We start from the raw sequence: 22291 nt of genomic DNA, 5'->3' as shown, positions 1-22291 counted from the left end.
AGCAGTACACCCAGCCGACGGCCTAACACAGCCATCTCGTATTTCAAGTTGCAGCGCAGTGAACAAATCCATGCCAAGCAATGGAGTTCCTTTCTCCACAATGTAAAAATCCACTTGTGTACAGTGAGCAGAACATGTAACACTGAGAGTAATGCACCCCAGCACAGGAATATGCCTCTTCATGTATGTCAGCAGACTAACTTTTGGGGTAGAAAATGGCAGAGTAGAAAAGTATTGTCTGTAAATCTGCTCAGGCAGAATTGAAACAGCAGAACCGGTATCTACAAGCAAATCTACTTGAATGGACTGTCCATGATCATCACTCAGAGTCACTTTACAGGTGAGCTTCTTTCTTTGCTCAACAGTGAATGGGGTTGTAACGCTCAGAACTGTAAGGTCTGGTGTGGTCACTTCTTGTACATTGCATGCATTTCCTGAATTACGGCAAACTCTTGCAAAGTGGCCAATTTTTGCACACTTCTTACATGTCACTTGCTTCGCTGGACATTTTGAGTAATTTGCTAGGTGTGAAAGTGAGCCACAGCGATAGCATGACTTATTCTGGGCAGTTCGGTGGCAATTGGATGCTGTTTGCTTTTGCGTCAGCTCAAACTGGGAAGGTCTACGAGGCTTTGCAGATGCATAAGAACGTGCATGTACAGCCTTGACCACGACATCGCCTGGGCATGTCATTGCTTTAGCCTCAGTAGCCGCCGATTCCATTTGCCCCGCAATTGCAATTGCCTTTTGTAAGGTAAGGTCAGTCTCCAGAAGCAAACGCTCACGAACACGAGGGTTGCATGTTTTCTCTACGAGCTGATCCCTTATCATGTCATCCGCTAAAGTACCAAAGTCACAGTGCACAAGAAGTCCACGCAGAGCAGCCACAAATTGGACGACCGACTCACCTGGCCTCTGACTGCGTTGACGAAATTTGTTGCGTTCAGCCACCACATTGATCTTGGGCACGAAGAACGACTCCAAGGCCTCTAACGCAGCAGCGTAAGTATCATCCCGCACTTCCAAAGTGTAGAAGATGCGTTGGCCCTCTGTACCGAGGCAGTGTATGAGTAGCGCTCTTTTTCGTTTCTCTGGAATGTCGTCTTGACCAAGCGCCAGAATGTAGTTATCGAACATACGAATCCAGGAGCTGAATGTCATAGACGGCTCACCGGGAGTCTCAAGAAAAGCAGGCGGTGGTGGAAGTCCAAGTAAAGCCATCCTCGTCGCCAATATGTTGTATTTGTAGGTAGGAATGTAATAAGAGACCAAATAAGCACGAAACACACTGTAATACGAACGTGGTTCTTTTTACTTCACTTTTCTTCTTCTACTCTGAACATTGGCTCTTTTTACTCACACAGCGACACCTGCAGGCAGGAGTATACTACACAACACACGAGTAGCCTACATTTTATTGAGCATGTTTTTTTTCTTCAAGTAGGGGAGACCGGGTATGGTTGTAACACTTTTTGCTTCAGAACCTGTAACTCACTGAATTTTTTAGCTAGACTTCTCAATCTTTTATACAAAGTACACCCATTTGTTTACTACAAATGGCATCAATTCAAACTTCAATTGAAATATCACAGCTGTCATGAGTTGATGTCAAATACAAGGTGTTCCCTTGTTACAACCTACCCCACTAGCGGGGTAGGTTGTAACACATGCTGGGGTAAGTTGTAACAATTAGACAAAAGAAGCAAAAACAGAGGCCACACCATGCAAAATGCTTCAAAAAAAATTTTTTTTTATAAAATAACAATCCAGAACAATGTATCTCTCTCTGTGACTGTCCATAACTCATATCCACCTTCTGTTTTACTCAGAAGTGTGTGTGTGTGTGTGGGTGTGTAAATTAGTGTACTACTAGAACAAACTTATTTAACAATATGTATGCTTAATGAACACTAATACAATGTACATGTGTAAAGAACATGTAGGTCAAATAATTAACATCAATGTCTGTGTGTGTGTGTTACATGGCAGATACCATGTGCCTTTGCAACTGATCTGACTGACTTACCCTTATTTGTGACCTCATCAGATGCTTCTTTTAAAAACATTTGCAGGCACACCTCTGTCAGTCTTTCTTTAAAATTATTAAAAATCAAGAACGTTTTACTGGTTGTAAGTAAGGTGATGGTTGTAACACGTTTTAAAGCTGTGTTACAACCCACCCCACCCCTGTCAGCCATTGTTTAACTAGCTGTATTAGCAAGGTGATTTGAACGGGAAAAATGCATCACAATTTACCTGAGAAACTAGTTTAATGTAATATAATTCATATGGTTTTTTATCTGCAATAGTATAAGACCTAATAAAATATAGTCTTGATTCAGAAATGTACTTTCTCACCTCAAAATCAGTTTTTTCTCTATGGAATCTGCATGTGCGTGTTTACAGCCTTGATATTCACCATGTGGGATCAGGGAGGAATTGGATAAATACTGGAATGATCATATGACTCATATCTTATCCGTGATGGGTGGAACTGATGGTGTTACAACTCTCCCCATGGTACAACCATACCCAGTCTCCCCTATCAAAGTAGAACAGCTTTCTCAAGCAGTCATTGATGCATTTTGGAAACAGGAGATGAGCCCCTGGTCTAATGCACCCTCTGTATTAAGAAACCCTATCTCAAAAACTGACTTTTAGTCATTACTTGGGCAGCACGCATATTCTGAATGAGCCATTTTAATCTAGATTAATTTCAAGACTTCAGTGAGATTAATCTAGATTAAAAAAATTAATCTATGCCCACCCCTAATATATATATATATATATATATATACACACACACATACACACTTGTTTATATGAAACGTGTTTAGTGTTGTTTGGCTCATGTTTTGGTTTTATGTGCAGTGCTGACAGAAAGATTCTTGGTATGAGCTACCAAATTATCAATTAAATTCATTTGGAGTGTTTCCTTCCAGTTTCTATGAAGCCACATTTTGATGAAGAAATACCAATGTTTTTTGTTGTACTTGTCACGGTACGGCCCCTGACCCCTCCGTCCGGGTGTGTCTACGTCTCTATGTTCGTCTGTATATGGGCTGTTTCTTCCTTATGGGCTGTTTGGTGTATGTTGCTCTTGTTATTCACACCCGTCTCTTTTCTTCTCTTTGTGATAAGTTGCACTTGTGTCTTGTTGATAGTTGTGTATTTAAGTATGAGCGTTGTTTACATTCCTCGTTCTACGTTGTCTTTGTTAAGAGTAGCTTGTCTTTATTAAGAGTAGTTTGTCTTTGTTAAGCGTGCATAGTCCTGTTTGAACTAATTCAAAATAAAACTCTAACCTGCTCTCACCTCGACATCCTGCCTCATCCTCGCACATTACAGTACTTTTCTAGAGTTAGAGCTAACACATTTTTTTTCTCTCATTCACTGATTGTATTGTTTCTTATGAGTTTTTATTAACTACAAAGCAATTCGGACATAAGGGATTAAAACTGCTCATGAGTGAGCAAAATGTCATCTGATCCCTTACATGTTCAAATAAAGTGCAAATTAAATGTTGATGCAATATCGTTTTCTAAACGTCAATATGAAAACAGGTTTCACCTGTTGATCTCCTGGTCATACAGATCTTATTTAAAGAAAACTTATATCTGTAACAGTCTGTCTGTAGTCCTTAAGAGTTTTAGACACACACAACTGTTTTAAGGGGTACTTTTGACAGATTATTACACATCTAACTAAATATTACAATTAAATGTATCAGTCATTTCCTCTGTGCATGTAACAAGTTAAAATGTTCTTTATTACAGAATATATTTTTCATATGACATTCAACATTTCAAAATCTTTAGAGGACAAACTGCACAGATTATCTCATATTCTCACTGTTTTCATAACTCTAAAAAAATAGCATATAAAATTACTGGCCTCATGATCTATATAGCAAGTGAAAATATGCATAGGTCATCTCAGAGTGCAAAAAATCTAAACTAAAACAGCTATGATCAGATGGTTTTACTTCATAAGCAAATGTATATTCTGTTTCAGGATTTCCATTCTGACATTCAGACACAGACTACATATTGAAATTATTGTCTACGAGTAAGCTACTTTCTGATAGCCTTAGACCTAATTCAAACTTGCAATGCAGACAAATGCCTTAAATATTCACATAACATAATTTTAAACAAAAATGGCTGAATGCCATGTTCATTGCTTCCAAGTTGAAAAGCTCTCTAGCTCAGTTTTCCACTTGGAGGGTCCAAGTGCTTTGGTTTAGCTTACACATACTTGGTACATGTCAGAGAAAAACAACAAATGTTTAACGTCATATGATCTGACTGAAGTATTAGCAAAGTTCAAGTTTGGCATCAGCCTTTACTTTGACTAAGGTACTCATTGTTTTCATCTTCCTAGAGGGTCTGACCCTTGGTCTTGAAAACAAGGTAGTATTTCCACCCTCTCCGTGTCCTGAGATATTTGCTCTCAGGCTCAACTGAGGAAGCCTGTGAGAACCTCGTTTAAGGAGATTCCACCGCTGAGTATGAGCACCATCAGGAGAAGAGTGAGTCCTCGACGGACCACTAGCTGCCTGGTGGTCAACACCTTGCCCACAGTGACAACTACTTCACCTTTAGTTGCACCTTCGTCACCTTTGATCTGGCCCTCCAGATCAATTTCTAAAACTGGGTTTCTTTCGCCCGGTTTGGGCTCTGGAGATGCATCTGTTAGAAGGGTAAGAAGAGTTTTTAGGAAGCTGAGTCTGAGATGGGATGTATCACAAATGCCAGTATAGGGAGGACAATTACTCTCGTCTTCCATTGATACCTTACCATCTTTGCACTGGATATTTTCTATGTCATAGGATTCAGTTTTGGTTTGAGCTGCCTGCACTCCCGCTCTTACCAGCGCCTGTGAGCAATCCATGACCAAACAGATGTAATTAATCCATGACCAAAGATATGACATTAAAAGGGAAAACAAACACAAAACACTTTTTTTTATCATAGTAATTGTAGAAGTTGAAATGGCTCGTTTTACCTGCTGAGTTGCTTTGTTCCAGTTAAGTTTGCAAATTATAATGATGAAGAAAACTGACTGCGTAAAGACGCACACAAAAAAGCCAGTCCACAAGCCTTGTGAGGAAGACGAGGAGGGAAGATGAAGCACAACAGGTTACACTGACAATGATGGAACTCAGAGCTCATATTATTAAACTGAAAAAACAGGCATAAAGTACTGAGCACTGCTTAATGTGTCATTCTGCTTACCGATTATTCCCATATTGAGTGCAAACATCAGGGACACACCGAGTGGAAAACCCACAAAATAGTAGCCAATAATATTACACAGAGCACCAAGCAATTGCTTTCCTGCACCTCGGACGATGCCCCCTGTAATACACTATGGATACACAGAAAGACCACTTCACCTGCATTGTCTTATTATCAGTGCAGGAACAAATGAGAACTACCTGCATTTGCAAGCACAACAGAAAGACTGGACGCTTCATGTTTGCCTGTTACCTTCACAAAAAAATATATTCAAAATATTCCATTTCCTCCTGGAATCAAGGCTAAATTTGAAGTGTATTTAGTATTTAGTGTATTTATTGAATATATGGAGTCAATGGGGACAATTACATTAACAAAATCAACTAGATTCAAAAGGACAACAACTTCTAAAAATCATTTTAGGATAGTATGAATTCATAAACTAAATTAAAAAAATATCTGAAGGAAATAATTTAAATAAGAGTTTTTCAATTTTTTAAAAACATTTTCAGTAAAGTTTTAAAGATCTTAATGGATTTCTAGACATATTATAAAAGACTTAAGTCCTTACTGCAACTGCATCAAACAGATGAACGAAGCCATACATCACCATGACTTGTGAAACTCTGTGAACAATTTCCCTGAATGCGGGGGTAAAAAAATGAAGACAGATGGTGAATAGGCATAAAGACAGTGTGTCGTAAACAATTTTAACCAGTGTCTACACAGGAACAAAATACTTTAACATGTGGGTACTGTAGGCTCCCTGACTGGATAGCAAGGCACTACCAATCAGTATTCTCACAAATATGAATGCTGTAATAAGCACAATGATAACAACACTATAACTGAAACCAATAGTGTGGTATATGCTGCTATATGATATGGTACTTGTAATCCTTCCTGCTGTTACCCTTTGAAACAGAGGCTGGAAACCAAGATAAAGATGGAAGGAAATTAGCAAACTGAAGGTTATATGGGTCAAAGAAGCTGATAGTATATAAGATACGTAAAACAGTAGTGGGACTAGATGTCCCAAGTGAATGAAACATACTAAGAAAGGAATATGAGAAGTTTGAAGAAAAAAAAACAAAACTGAAAGAAGAAATAAAAAGTGAATGTTTGCTAAGAGGGATATTTGGGACTTTAACCCTTAAACTGGAAGAGTAGGTCCAACAAATCCCATAATTAACCTCAGCACGGGATCTATGTGTATCACACGGGCTCAAACGTTGAGAAAGGACAGACCTTAAGTACATATGCTAACGAGGACAGTAATGATTGACAGGTGCAACACATAATCACTTAACAAGGCAGGGGTGTGACCAAGCAGAGATACCACACACACACACACACACACACACACACACACACACGCACGCACGCACACACACACACACACACACACACACACACACACACACACACACACACACACACACACACACACACACACGATGACAAATGCTAACGACAGACTTGGAGGAGTCGTGGCGATGGGATCCATGCGGTGAGGCTGAGGAGTTGTTTCAAATTATAAATAACCAAGAGTAACAATATCCTTTGATATTCTTTGATTTCAAAGTACTTTTACAAAGACATAAAAAAATTTAATGAAGTTAAATCACCTTGTTTTTTTTCCAAAATAAGAAAGGTTATATGTATGTTTATTTAAATAAAATATAGATTTAAATTTGAAATCAAATTAGATAATGAAATTAACATTTCATCAAAATAGGAAAAATACATTAAAAACAATAAAATACAAATAAATATAAAGGAATAAAAGACAAACAAGAAAGATTATTACTAAAATATATGAAGTGCATAAAATTTGAGATTTCAGAGCAAAAACATATGTTTGAGGCTCTGAGTTAGTGAATCAACACAGTCACTTAGTGAGAGAGCCGAATGTAGTAAAGGTTGGCCATATAATGTGGAACATTAGAACGAGTATTCTCTACACCATACTCTGGGGTGTGGCCCACTCCCAATATTATTTTGCAGCAGAACATCTTCTTTTGTCCAATAACCAGATGGTGGTGGCAAAGGACCATCATACTGAGTTTCTTGTCTGTAGATATGTTATCTCAAGTCATGTCCCAAAGATAATGTCTTAAACTCTTCATATTATAATTTTCTATTGGACCCAGAACAGATACAAAATTGGACCTTTAGGGTATAAAGGAGTCTGAAGTACCTCAGAGAAATACTCTGGGTAAAAGATTAACTTCACTGTCTGTATAAATGTATTTATTTGGATATGACAGAATCATGGATCAACAAACAAAGTCTCTAAGAATTAATTAATCTAAGACGTTTTACAGATACAAGCCCAGTGGGTGCTTAGCTACTGCTAGATCTGTTAACATGTCCTCAGTGTTTCTAATTAACACTATTACATGTGTTGGTATACGTACATTTCACTGGTAAAGATGTATCCAATAATGTCTTTGGATCCACTTATTAAAGCAGCAACTACACATGAGACCATGACTAGAGAGTAAACAAATGGTGGTCAATAGACAGTTCTACACAAATTACATCATAGCCTATTTGTACCTACTGCAATATTCATCAACTCTCAACAGCATAAATGCCATAATGAACTATAACTAACCTCTATAAATTAGTAACCGAGTGTCACATTAGCATGTATTGCTAACGTGTATCCATTGTGTGTCTTTCAAAGTTGTCAAGATTATAGTTTTTAATTTAATGCACTTATATATATGCCCAGAGTATCAGCCTGCCTGCGATCAGAATCATGCCCAAAATGTAGTAAGTATATGTTAATATTACATGTCTCTGCAATCTTACACGTAAGCCTACACTTAAGCCTACATCACTTATATTATAATATATACACACACACAACATGACAGCAGCATATAGTGAGCCTATATGGGGGCTGTGTGCTGTTTTTCAGAACTTAGCGAATGATGCCATGATCACTTACTTCCACAGAACAGGCACACTTTGCTTGAGTTTATGGCCTGACCTGTGTTTCCGGCTCCGAGGGCATTTCCCACTCTCACACTGGCTGCCACTGCGAAGCCAAGAGGAAGCTAATGGAAAGTGCCAAAGAGTTCAGTAAATGAATTTTTTAATCTATTTATTAGATAATATAATTTATTAACCATCGGCATAAAATAATAGACAGACCCAAATAGAAGAGTCTGATTCCTGATTTCCCTTTTCATCGTGTGAAACTGCCCCTATGCTTCTGAACTAATTCATCCTCAATGCATGCTGGTAATCTGAATATTAGCAGTTGGCCTTTTTTGTCTTATTTTAAGTTACCCCAGTTTATCAGTCATGCTTTGTTGTTGTTTGTTTTGTTTTTGAGGGGCTGTCTTGAGCATATGTCCAAAATATTTAAACAGTTTTTTCATGTGTTAATCTGTTTAAAAGTGCATTCTTCTGTCTTTTCACTTCAGTAGATTTTCACATTTCATATAGATTTTCCAGATTTCTTTACTAGTTTTTCTACCACTGCACCACCATCACTGATTTTGCTGCAATAAAGCAAAATTATGCGTTGAAGGGGTTAACAGTGTGCAAAGACTGTGAACACATCACAACACTGTATTGCTTAAGTAATACAATATTCTTTGTCAAAATATTTTAGCTAAACAGAAAGATGATTTCATGGAATAACAGCACCTTACAGTCCCTTTGACGTCAACAACAGAAAAAGATTAAATTTCACCTGCTATCACAAAATACGTGAACTCTGCTTTTTGACCTTTTAACCAGGGACATTACATAGCAGCAACTTCTCAAAGGACAACGCAGAAGAAGAAAAAAAAGCATCCATAAAGAGGATGATAGTCAACTGGCATACAACTCTTTTCTCCTAAAATACCTAGACTACCAACAGTAAAAGCAGTTACCTAACAGATACTCTACTGGAGTTATTCCCCCAAAATTAAGATGTAGGCTTCCTTGTGCTTTGAGTTATGTGTTGTGTAGTCTTGTCTTTTTAAAATGCACATGTATTTTACCATGTATCCAATACTGGCCAGCTCATAGATAACAGACTGGGCTGCTAGTTCAGCTTCACTGATGAGACCTGGAATGGGACAGCATGGGGAAAAAAAGGGAAAATTGAACACGAAACACATACAAAGTGGATTATGGAGATACAATATTATATGTACTGTAAAGCACGAAGAATAAAAAGAGGGAAGTAGGTATCAAGACCTGCAAGGAACCCGCCAATCTCGTACGTCCACCACTCCACACACAACATGAGCATACTGGGAAAGGCCAGGCGAATGAAAGAGCCCCACTCTTGTAAGGAGTCCTGAGACCAGCCTATCAGTGTCAGTACAAGTACAAGGATTTAACAGAGAGACAGCACAGAAACAAGAAAGAGAAGCCTAAGTAGAAATAATGTTATTTTTTTTAAATGCCATTTCTACATGATGGTGTCATTCTGTTCTTACCACAAATTACAAATGTATTATACATCATTAAATGTTTCATTAATGTTTAGGTTACCATGGCCACACACCCCTTTGGTTTAGTCTATGGTGCCCTCTTACTAACCAATGGAACATCACCAACAGACTGCTCGTCTTCCATAAACCCTATCCTATAGGCTCTCTATATATTTGTGGAAGATATATATATATATATATATATATATATATATATATATATATATATATATATATATATATATATATATATGCGTTCGCGCAGTGTCCCAAGTGTGATTGTTAAACGTGCGCTATCCGTGCTTACTTGTATTCAAATAAACGTACGTCAGTGTATGCAAGAGTGGACTCGTGCCTCGTCCTTCTCGCCGCACCGAACGTGACAGATATAGCCTGCAGAAGGCCTATACTTATTTTAAGCATGATCCCAAGTGTTTATCAAAATTCTATGTACAATTATGTACATATATCCTGTGTACATCCATCCTTCCTTTTCTCCTTTCTTAGCATGCATATGATTTCCTATCATGGCCAGGTGTCTAACTAAACTCTTGTTCTGGCATATGCCACAAATGAATTACGATTTTTTTTGTTGTTCTAGGTTAATTTGTCACAAAGCAAACCAGATTTTTTTTTTATCCATGTAAATACTTAACTGACTCAAGAGGGATAATTAGTGATTAGTCATGACCAATCCAGATTTAGATGACTCACCATCCCAGGTGGCCTTGTGTAAACCTTTCCAGCGGATGTATGCAAAAAGAAATATTGCCAAGGCACACTGAGAAATGGAATTTGCTGCCGCAGACCCACTGCACAAATAAAGTTATTGTAAAAACAGCATAATCTTTCTATATCACATAAAATGAAAAAATAATTTCCTTCTTTTTAGTTGTCACTTCCACAAATTTTAAACAGATCAGATAAAAAATGGATCAGTAAGAATGAAATCCATAAAGTAATATAATGTTGGAAATAACCATGAACAAAATTACTCACGGTACTCCCAGATCAAGCAAATAAAGGAAAATATAGTTGATCAAAGCATTCAGGATGTTGCCAGCAACCCCTGTTATGACCTGAGGCCATATAATACCCTAAAATATAAAGAATAGCTTTTCACTTAACATTACACCTACAGACAATATGAAAGCAGTATGTTTCGATAACATATGCAATGACTCATCAGTATGTCAAATTGTAAATCTACTGAAAAACAAAAATATTGCAACATATTTTCAGTGTAACACATTTTTGCATGAAATAGCAAATTCACCTGATTTTGCAAGTATTTCCCTTGTAGCTGGTACATAAAAACAGCCTAAAAGGTGCAGAGAAGTAAAATAATGAAAGACCCACGAACATAAAGGAACAAAGCTGTCTGTGAATCGATTCATTAACCAGCACGAGGACTGGACAGGTGTGTCAAAGAGAGGTGCGCTGTACACCGCACAAGTGATCTGCTAAGTGGACTAACAACAGCAGCAACAAAATATGTGTGCAGAAACAAAAACTCACAGGCAGCGCAGGCATGAAAATCTTCACATACAGCTGGGAGAGACTGCAGATGGAAACAAACATCACATTTATGGATTATACCAAACTCTAACATGGTTCATCTTCCTAAATGGCTTGGACTTATTTAATATTTAAACGCATGCACATTGGTATATGGTCCCGGTGGACTGCTTACCTAGCCACGCTGGAACTCTGTTTGACTGCCAGTAAGATGACCTCTGTGTTGACCAGTATTGCCCAGCAGGGGAAACAGGCCAGCAGAAGGATGAGGATTCCTCTCTGCAGAATCACCCCCACCCTCTTCAGATTTTTGCTTCCATACGTCTGCAGAGAATCAACAGCTGTACACCTCAAGCTATCAAAACCTTTGTGGAAACTGTATCTTCTCTAAAGGGTTGTAGATGTGTATGGTCCAAACTGGAGAATTAATTAGGTTGTTAATGCACTCCTGGAGAGTCTGCAGTCTGCACCCAGATAAACAGATTAAAGGACTTATAAAATAAACCCTGAAAGTGTCAAAAGCTACCAAAAGGCAACTTCTTGTCCATCCACTTGAGACATAAAAATGAAAAGTGGGGTGATAAAAATCATAATTTTTGACAAAAAAAAATAAAAATAATTCAGCCTCTGTTTACCCTGTATGAAACCAAAAACATTTCAGGTTTAGACACTATCTAGTTATAACAGTTATAAATCCTATCATTAGGATTTCAGCACTATTAAAACACTGCCATGATGGTTTGATTGTCAGTATACTTAACAGTATACTCTTGTCTAAAATATTATTTGATTGTGTTTAAACGTCTATGTACATGTATGTAAAATGAATGGAAATGTCAGAACACTTACCTGAGAAATGAGTGTATCACAGGCTGATGCCAGCCCTGCACCTATCGACACACCTGTGACATTAATAACCTGCCAAGCAAAAGAACAGTGTATAAAAGACTACTTAATAATCTTAGTCTGAACCCTCTCTCTAGGACCTCTAATCTTAGATTTGTGTTTACTCACAGCTATGGCCAGAGCGACGCCAGCTAACTCCGTTGTCCCCAAGTGTCCACAAAATACAGTACTAACAAAACTGATCAGAAAGATCATCAGCTGTGACATAAACTGTAAATGGAGAAACAGTCAGTCTGAATACCCAGCCAGATACTGTATGCTAGCAGAATGACGCCTGTTTTTTTTTTACACATTTAAGATTGTTAATAGACAAGTATGTAAGCGTGCGGAGAATTAAGCGTAATTCAGCTCCCATCCGCGGTACTGAATTACTGTAGGCTACTGAGTACTTTTCAGATTATTACTGTTAACTTTCATTCTCCGAGTGTCAAATCAATGAACACATGTCAAAATAAATTTAACGATAATACGGGGCAAATGGGGTAAATTTACATTTACATTTAATGCATTTAGCAGACGCTCTTATCCAGAGAAATAAGGCAGATAAATATTTTTAAGGCAGAGAAATATGCAGTATTGACATTTTTTAATCGACAGCACTACGCTCTTACCACTGGTCCAGCTAATTTGATTATCTCAAGCGTTTCTTCTTTGTAATTCACCGGTGCCCATTTACGAAATTTCCTCTGACATCCTCCGCAAACAACCCGTGAACTTGACGTTGACCGTGCATCAGCGTTTTTCTCCACTGCTGACACTGCGTTCATTGGATCTTCCTTTCCGATATCCATATTCTCCAACTAAAGACCGCGGGCTGCAGCAGTCCGACCTCTATATGACAGAACCTTAGGCTCAGTGGCAAGACTCATTACAGAGTACTCGGTGGAAAAGTGAACTTTTACAGGAATAAAGGGGGGTGGGGGATTGCCCCATCATTTTGGCTATTCCTCGAGACAGTGCCCGGGATACTCCACGTGGTCGTTACATAAGAAATAGCTGACAGATTAAAGAATCATTACAAACGACAACACGCACCAGACAACGTGCGGGGTCGAGCTAGTACAGCCCATTTGCACGGTTTGGCTGTGCTATCCCTCAGGAGGAAGAATAACCATGCTAGTTTTTTGTTCTTTTGGCTTCATACATAAGAGTAGCCCATAACTGCTAAGTGCAACCTAAAACCTATCAAAATAAAATCCTCGTCTCACGCGACACTAGCGTCCAACTCGGCAGTGCTGACGTTGTGTGAGAGCTCCGGGTGAGTGTTTTAGTCACGTTTTGCTTAACGTCGAGTAATAGTGCTGTACACTGACATAGCACTTTATTAGGAACACAGCAGCTACACTCATTGTACGTTTAATCCATTTACAATAAGAGTGAAAAGTCGTTTTATAAGGAGGTTTGTCACTTAGAAGCTGAAGAATGCAATAGATAACATAGTAATAGATAATATAGTAATACACACTCACTGGCCACTTTACACTCAATGGACGCCCTTTTGCCTTCAGAACCCTAATCCTTTGTGGCATAGATTCAACAAGGTACTGGAAACATTCCTCAGAGAGTCTGGTCCATATTGACATGAGAGCATCACGCAGTTGCTGCAGATTTGTCGGCTGCACATCCATGATGCGAATCTCCCGTTCCACCACGTCCCAAAGGTGCTCTATTGGATTGAGATCTGGTGACTGTGGAGGCCATTCGAATACAGTGAACTCATTGTCATGTTCAAGAAACCAGTCTGAGATGATTCACGCTTTATGACATGGTGCGTTATCTTGCTGGAAGTAGCCATCAGAAGATGGGTACACTGTGGTCATGAAGGGATGGACATGGTCAGCAACAATACAGGTAGGTTGTGGCGTTGACACGATGCTCAGTTGGTACTAATGAGCCCAAACTGTGCCAGGAAAATATCCCCCACACCACTGCACCACCACCACCAGCCTGAACCATCGATACAAGGCAGGATGGATCCATGCTTTAATGTTGTTGACGCCAAATTCTGACCCTACCATCTCAATGTCACAGCAGAAATTGAGACTCATCAGACCAGGCAACGTTTTTCCAATCTTCTATTGTCCAATTTTGGTGAGCCTGTACGAATTGTAACCTCAGTTTTCTGCCGTCTTCTGCTGTGGTCTTCTGCTGCTGTAGTGCATCTGCCTCAAGGTTCGACGTGTTGTGTGTTCAGAGATGCTCTTCTGCCTGCCTTGGTTGTAACATTTGGTTATTTGAGTTATTGTTGCCGTTCTATCAGCTCGAACCAGTCGGGCCATTCTCCTTTGACCTCTGGCATCAACAAGGCATTTGTGCCCACAGAACTGCCACTCTCTGGATATTTTCTCTTTTTTGGACCATTCTCTGTAAACCCTAGAGATGGTTGTGAGTTAAAATCCCAGTAGATCAGCAGTTTCTGAAATAATCAGACCAGCCTGTCTGGCACCAACAACCACGTCACGTTCAAAGTCACTTAAATCACTTCTCCATTCTGATGCTTGGTTTGAACTGCAGCAGAACTTACCAGATAAGGATAATGCCAATCGTAGATCAGTGTTTTATTCTTAATCAACTGTTTCACATCACATCTTAGTTTTTCAATGAAATTCAATTAAACACTGAAGTGCAAATAAAAGAGGGATTGTGTATTAATTCTAATTTGTCACATATAAAGGTGTTAACTCACAAGACAATGTGAATTTCTGGCAAAGGCTCACAAAATCTAAAAAAACATCCATCATTATACAGCATACACTTCATACACAAACATACTTCCATGATGCTTGAGGAAGACTGAAAGCCACAGCAGAGTGCAGTCATGTTTTAATTTCTAGTTTCTTCAAAATGGCCACCCTTTGCTCTGATTATTGCTTTGCACACTCTTGGCATTCTCTCAATGAGCTATAAGAGGTAGTCACCTGAAATGGTTTTCAGGTTTGCCTTATCAGGGTTAATTAGTGGAAGCTCAGTTATTTCACCTTTTTTGTTAAGTACATAACTCTACATGTGTTCATTCATAGTTTTGATGCCTTCATGAAAATAAAGATCATGAAATAGTCATGAAAATAAAGATCTCCTCTGCAACGCTCTCTTCACTGGCTTCCAGTAGCGGAACGCATCAGATATAAAACCTTGATTCTTGCTTACAAAGCCAAAAATGGACTAGACCCTCCCTACATAATGTCCATGGTCAAAAGCTGATCCATACAGCAAGCACTCAGAATCTCAAGCTTCAAGATTCATAGTTTTGATGCCAGTGAGAATCTACAGTGTAAATAGTCATGAAAATTAAAAAAACACATTGAATGGAAAAATCAGACCATCCCAAGCAGATTTCCATAGAAAACTGTTTTACAGTACAAATTTTATAGAGGACTGCTTTCAAAGTTTTTTTTTTTTTTAAGATGCCACAAAATTATTATTAAATAATGTGAGTGGCTCAGTGAGTTGTGAGCCAACATGCTGGTCAAATGGTAAGTTTATTTTCTGGTTAACTGTGCACAACACATTAGTCTGGACATTTTGAATGGCTTGGGGATGATGAAAGAAACTTTTGGGCAAAAGTGAGTAGATAGATAGCTAAACTGCTGTTTTTATTTATTACAATAACTGACAGAATGCTTCACATGACTTTGGGATGGTTCATGGGGAAAGCACATCATTGCAAGTTATCTTCATTAGTTGCTAATATAACGTTTGCAAGATAAGGTTAGCTACTGGTAATTCCACTTTATATGGCATGAAAAGCCTGTGGTTTTGAAGTATGTAGGTCTTTCCATAGCGGAAGTCTTCATTCTCACTATAAATGCACTGAAGTCTGAGTAGTTGTAAGCTGTAAGTAGTTTTGGAATGTGAAATATTGTACTGCAGAGAGGAATGAGGGTCCAGAGGTGTATAATGGTGGTATTTAAACAATAATTTCTAGGTTTCACTGCAGCATCCAAAAAGGTTGTGCAATATTCCATGAATATTTAAAACCTAGTGAGCTTGTGAACCTTAAATCCCCACCCATCACACACCTAAAGCTTAAAACTACTTATCCCACACATTTACATATGAAACTTTGTGTGTGTGTGTGTGTGTGTGTGTGTGTGTGTGTGTGTGTGTGTGTGTGTGTGCTGAAGCCGAAGCACTGCCTTCCTCTGAAATACTGTAGTATTCCAGCCTGTAGCGAGGAGAAAACCTGGAGACACTGCAGACCTTTGCTGTCCTCTGGTAGTGGCAGAGCATACTGCATGTGGAGAGCTGGTACAAACTCTCTGGCTTAGAGAGGTTTATACAGGGTTGTTACAGGGTTTTTTGTCACAGCTGCCATCTACTCAAATGACAACGTCCCAATAGTTGTCATGCAGCCAGGGTCAGACGACCCTGAAAGGACGACCAGACGACCTTGGGTGAGAAGACAACCGGTGTATTTTGAGCAGGGCTACACAGTTGTAACCTCCACACCAGCCACAATTAAATACGCACAATTAATTAAAATACACACAACCCATTTAATCTGCAACCTAGCCGTTTACTATATGTGTCAACCATGTTATGATGAAGTGCCAATTCAAACAGCAATCTGGTAGAGTTGAGCACACACGAGACAATGCTCAATTTTGAGCTATCACACATTTGAGACGGTCCCTGATTTACATGTTACATCACACATACAGTACAGGCCAAAAGTTTGCACACAACTTCTCATTCAGGTGTGTCCAAACTTTTAGCCTGTACTGTATGATACAGTGCTTAATTTAAATGTTACACCACACAAATGAGAGTGGCTAATTTACATTACATCATACATATATGCCTAATTTTCATCTATCAAGGCATCCATTCCAGTGTTAAACACCACTGGTAACACCTTGAAAACTGTTGGAAAACCATTTCAGGTGACTACCTCTTGAAGCTCATTGAGATAATGCCAAGAGTGTGCAAAGCATTAATCAGAGCAAAGGGTGGCTATTTTGAAGAAGCTAGAATATAAAACATGTTTTCAGTTATTTCACCTTTTTTTTATTAAGTACATAACTCCACATGTGTTCATTCATAGTTTGGATGCCTTCAGTAAAAATCTACAATGTAAATAGTCATGAAAATAAAGAAAATCAAGGGTATCTTGAATTCTGTACTATTATCTAGAATTAATTCTGTGATCAGATGCAAAGCACTTAGTAAGTCTATGTGGATAAGAACATCTGCTAAATGCCATAAATGTAAATGAAAAAAGCATCGAATGAGAAGGTGTCCAAACTTTTGGCCTGTACTTTATATAAAATCTCATTGAAATTTTTATTGAATTTATATTCAATAAAAATTTCAATGAGATTTTATATAAAGTACAAAATATAAGAATATAAGAAATATACTAAGAAATTTTTTTGCTGCATTACCTCCATGCAGCAAAATCTTTATACCCATCATATCTAATAGAAAAACATAAAAAAAAATCAAAGATTCTTATTGCTCTACCAAAATTAGGAATCAAGCAAAAATGAAATCAGTAATCCCTCAGGAATACAGCAGTAGAAGTTCTTTAATGATAACATTTTCCCTAATATTATCAATCTTATCATGTTATCTTCCACAAATCCACAAATGCATTCTGGCAGCTGCCTGGTTAGTTCTGATGCTCTAATTTAGAATTCTTTTCCCCAGTGGGACATGAGGTGATTTTTTTCCTTGATATATTTTTCCAAACCATTTTCTTATATTCTTAGTGCATCAACCAACAACATCTTACTGGAGAGGCTACAAACACTCACAAGCATAAGAGGTCACACACACACTCATGGTTTAAAGCCTACCTGACAGATCATTGCCAATATGCCCTGGCAAATATACAATGAAATGTGCCATATTTTGTCAATTGTGATTTTTTACACCCCAATCGAAATTTGTCCTCCGCTTTTAACCCATCTGTGCAGTCAGAACACACACATACACACACTAGTGATTACTAGGGGGCTGTGGATCACACGTGCCCAGAGCGGTGGGCAGCCCTAGCCCGGCGCCCGGGGAGCAGTTGGGGTTAGGTGCCTTGCTCAAGGGCACCTCAGTCATGGCCTGTCTGGGAATCAAACCCACGATCCTCCGGTCACAAGACCAGTTCCCTAACCGCCAGGCCATGACTGCCCCAATGCTCTCAATGCACAAAAGTAAATATGCTGGTCCACAAGGATCTGTATTGGGCCACATATGTGACGCTCTGTGACGCTACTGAGGAAGCCAGACACTGAGGTTTCAGGCAGCGTGCAGAGCGCGACTTTATTCTTAATAATGACAACAGCAGGATTTTCAACAGCAAAAGCAATGACGTGCAACGCCCCGCAGAAAAGAAACAACAACAGGCAATATTCTAGGACAAGACACACACTTGAATACGTATCAGACAACAAGCAACAGGTGCAACACATGATAAACAAGACAAGAGACAAGTGATACAAATAACAGACACACACACCGGAGCAGACACGAAATGACCTATATGGGCATAAACTACATAACCGGACACGCCTGAAGGGAGTACCGTGACAAACCCCCGCACAAAGGGCATCTTCTCCTGGAGCGCCCCAATGTGAGACCGGAGCCCAGTGCCGCCAGAACCAGGTGTCCCGGCAATGAGCACCCCCTCCCCGGGGGAGAGTCTGCCAACGAAGCACACTAGCAAAGCCTCTCTGGGGACACAGAGGGGAACAGAGGAGGTGACAGGGACAGTCACAATAAGAAATAGCAGTACATTCAACATCATAGACATAAATGGCAACACTGGACATACCCAGAAACATACATAAAGGAGCCTCCCATACACATCGCCGGGAAGGGATAGCAGTATGGGAAACGACGCCATGAGTGGAGGCCCCATAGCTCCCGGGACCCGAAGTGTGCGCATCAGACGTGGGGGCTGCTGGGACTTCACCCTTCAATCCTCAGGGACCGCGCCCGCTGGTTTACCAAGCGCCTGTTCCATGGCAATAGGGCTTGGCTTTGCCTCCTTGACTGGAGGCCTTACCAGTTGACTGCACACATTCTCCTTTACTTACCTTATGGTGCCAGCATTTAAGTAACAAAAGTAAACATTCTATATTAATCAACATTTTAAACAGTTTTCTGTTATAAATGCACCAGACAGTGCATGAATTGTAAGTCCCCCTCTTTGTAAGTCACATTCTTACAATTGCGGAATCCAGCTGCTGAGTCAAATATTGGCTCTAGTCTTTTGGGGAGGACTGAAGTGTCTGCATTTTTTTTATATTCCAGCTCTAACTGACTTTCTGCATGTGTGTCAATTTTTTTTTTTAAGAAATGCGATTTAACAGTTTCTCTTCATTTTTGGAAATAACTTCACAGCAAAAAAAAGTCACACTGGAATTTCTGCGTTAGCTATATAGCTAGTTAACTAGATCCTGTAGCGCCTTGGAGGGGGGGAGGACCGGAGGGTTAGGCAGGGGCAAAAGACAAAAACCAGAACGAGATCAAACACCAGGAAGCCAACCAGAAAATTCACTAAGAATACGCTCAGTAGTAACTCGTAAAGAGATACTTCGCAAGGTTAGGCTGGAGGAGACAGGCTTAAGTACTGGTTCTACCTCGACAAAAACAGCCGATTTCTAAAACTCTGGTGATTGCGACCTCTGGTGGCGGACGGAGATAGTGACATCAAACATACAGCGCGCAGATCACGGCTTTAATGTAAACAGCAAAAGCAACGACACGCGACGCCGCGCAGGAAAGAAACAACAACGGACAATATTCCTCAGTACTTTAAACGGAGCCAAAAGATCCGGCTCCCGCTAAAAAGCGCATAATTTCCAGCACTAGACCGGGTTTGAAAACATCAAATATCGATATATCGCAGAACGTTGAACCTTCACACTGCAGGAGTGATGGTCATGCACGCATTTCTCGAAAGTGTCCAAAAGTCATTTAAAACAGCGTATTCAGTGCTAAAAAAACTGCCACTTGGAAGCGAGACATACTTGGCACAGCCAGCCGAACTGAACTATCCGTAATTCCGCACCCATATGAGTAACTGTGTAACACTGCACGTACCGGAAGATGGCGGTATTTGAAATCTTTGAAAAGTATGATCGCTCTACCTTTAATTTACATAATCTTTTTCAGTAAGTCAGGGTCTTCAGATGTATTTGTGTAAACAAAATACATTTAGCTCTCTTTCCCGCTGTTTCCCAGTTACAGTTATTAGGGGAGAGCAGGGACGATTGTAACACTTTTTGTGATTTTTCCAATAAATAGAAAACCATTTACACGGGGTAAGCTAGTCCACATTTCCACATTGAATCATTCCAAGTCACAGGTGTGGCAAGTATAAAAGTCACTTCCATCTGTGCAGTCCTTGTGTGCCCAGGCTTTACAGGACCAGCACTGAACCAGACCTCCTCTGACCTGGAGTAGCTCTCGAGGCACACAATGCAAAATTCATCTTCATCATATGAGTCCTGAATTTTCTGCTTCTTGCTGGGTTTGGAGTTTTTTTGATGCTGTAATTCATTTTTCTCTTAGATTTAGACCTGCTTTTCTCAGTCTCCAGTTGTTTTTTCATGGGAGCATCTGTAAGGACAGCGGTTTCTCTTCTTTTCCTCCCCTTCGTGGTCTGCTTTCTTGGTCCAGCTTTTGAATGTGGACGGACGGACCTGGGTGAAAAGGTTGTACCCATAGCAGAGGATGAAGGCTCAGGCACCACACATGGTGTGATGGGGAGGATGCTGCAGGTGGTGTGTAGGATGCCACCGTTGCCACAGTGGGTGTTGGAGCTGTAATACATGCAACTGTATTCACTGCAGCTGCAGTGGAAGATGGAACCTGTGGTGTCACTGCTGGCAGTGGGTGATCTGTGACTAGGTATGGTACAAAGTCACTGTCACTGCTTTAAAAAATATCTCTTTTAAAAGGCCAAATTCCAGTGCATACAAACCCTGCCTGAATATTTAATGTTGTTGCATCCAGGGGAAGGGCACTCTTCACAATGCTTGGCAGAACATATATGGTCATTGTCACTGACTACTTGGTTCAGGGACGGTTGTAACAAGACATTACAATCGTCTCAGTATCACCAGCCATGTTTTCACCTCATGTGAACGAGCCTGACTGCTAGTTTGACACGGTAATTATTTATATTTTTAGCTTACAAAACAGTGATTCTAATAATACTTGTTTGGATTCACAGACATTTGTTCTCAGGACAGTATCCTAAAAATACATCTGATAGAAAAGTTACATTTTTACCTCAAAACATTTTGGTGATTACCTTCTCTGGAAGTTTCAAATGTGGCTCCTTTTTTGTTAGCAAGAAGACAGTCTAACTGAGCATGTGCACAGTGAGTGTAATCACTCTAGCTTGTGTCTTATTGTAGGAATTCAATTTTTTTTGGTTTTTACAACCGTCCCATCTTACAACTGTCCCTGGTTTTCTCTACTGAGCAGTCTGATAGGTTATAAGGCATTAGCAGACATTGAGACAGCTTTGTTAAAAGCTTCAGTATTGTTCATATATTTTTGCAACCGTTGCTTAGGTCTTGTGGATGTTGGGGAAACATGGTATTGTTCTGAGGATGTTTCTCCAGAGCAAATGAGGGAACTGGAGAAAGCGGCTTGCCTGACAGGACTCGCACAGAAATATCTCACGAGACTGTCTAACCCACGCTGCCTCATGGATCCACTGTATTCGAGAGGACATAAAAACATATGGACAGTAAACATCCCGGGACACCTACTGCCATCTGCCCCCGCCGAATACACATAGAGGGCACAAAATAAGTAAAAAATTGGCTTGTGATGGTTAGCAAGAAAAGATCACCTGCAATTTGTTTATACGTTTGGTTGATTTTGTGTGTTTTGTTTTGTTTTACAGTGGCTCCAAATATAATGGATTCTTACTTGACCAATAAATCACTTGTCAAAACAAACACTGCTGCAAAATCATTTTATTATGAATGTAGACGTAATGTTGGGATATAGTGTTTAGAGTAGAACAGAGAATGAGTGAAAGTTCTACTGTCTGTCTGCGTGGCTATCGGTCTAAGGGCTCTCGGTGGGCAGAAGGTTGTGTCCACAGCTGGGGCAAGTCTGATCCACTGCACTGGGTGGTAGGTCGACTGTAGGAGCCTGTCCAGACGCCAGGAGCCAGGGGGTGCTCAGTGAGATCCAGCCAGCCAGAGCGGCCTGGAGTTG

The 22291-nt window shown here is 39.7% G+C and overlaps 1 protein-coding gene across 1 annotated transcript; it reads right to left on the bottom strand.

Moving 5' to 3' along the window:
- Window positions 1-3742: 3742 nt before the first annotated feature.
- On the bottom strand, window positions 3743-13020 carry LOC143482065 (multidrug and toxin extrusion protein 1-like). Its single transcript, XM_076980322.1, has 17 exons — window positions 12721-13020; window positions 12218-12319; window positions 12053-12121; window positions 11379-11527; window positions 11204-11246; window positions 10962-11006; window positions 10685-10782; window positions 10400-10497; window positions 9447-9560; window positions 9248-9315; window positions 8200-8308; window positions 7661-7736; window positions 5812-5881; window positions 5238-5370; window positions 5008-5102; window positions 4800-4878; window positions 3743-4691 (listed from the first exon to the last, which is right to left on the bottom strand). Exons 1-17 carry the CDS (start codon window positions 12898-12900, stop codon window positions 4459-4461), a joined length of 1761 nt encoding a protein of 586 aa, XP_076836437.1. The 5' UTR covers window positions 12901-13020; the 3' UTR covers window positions 3743-4458.
- Between the last annotated feature and the right edge of the window lie 9271 nt (window positions 13021-22291).

This window comes from Brachyhypopomus gauderio, chromosome 18, assembly GCF_052324685.1.
Source record: "Brachyhypopomus gauderio isolate BG-103 chromosome 18, BGAUD_0.2, whole genome shotgun sequence".
Lineage (NCBI taxonomy): Eukaryota > Metazoa > Chordata > Actinopteri > Gymnotiformes > Hypopomidae > Brachyhypopomus > Brachyhypopomus gauderio.
Note: the sequence above shows the minus strand (reverse complement) of the source record. Positions and strands in the feature narration are given on the sequence as shown.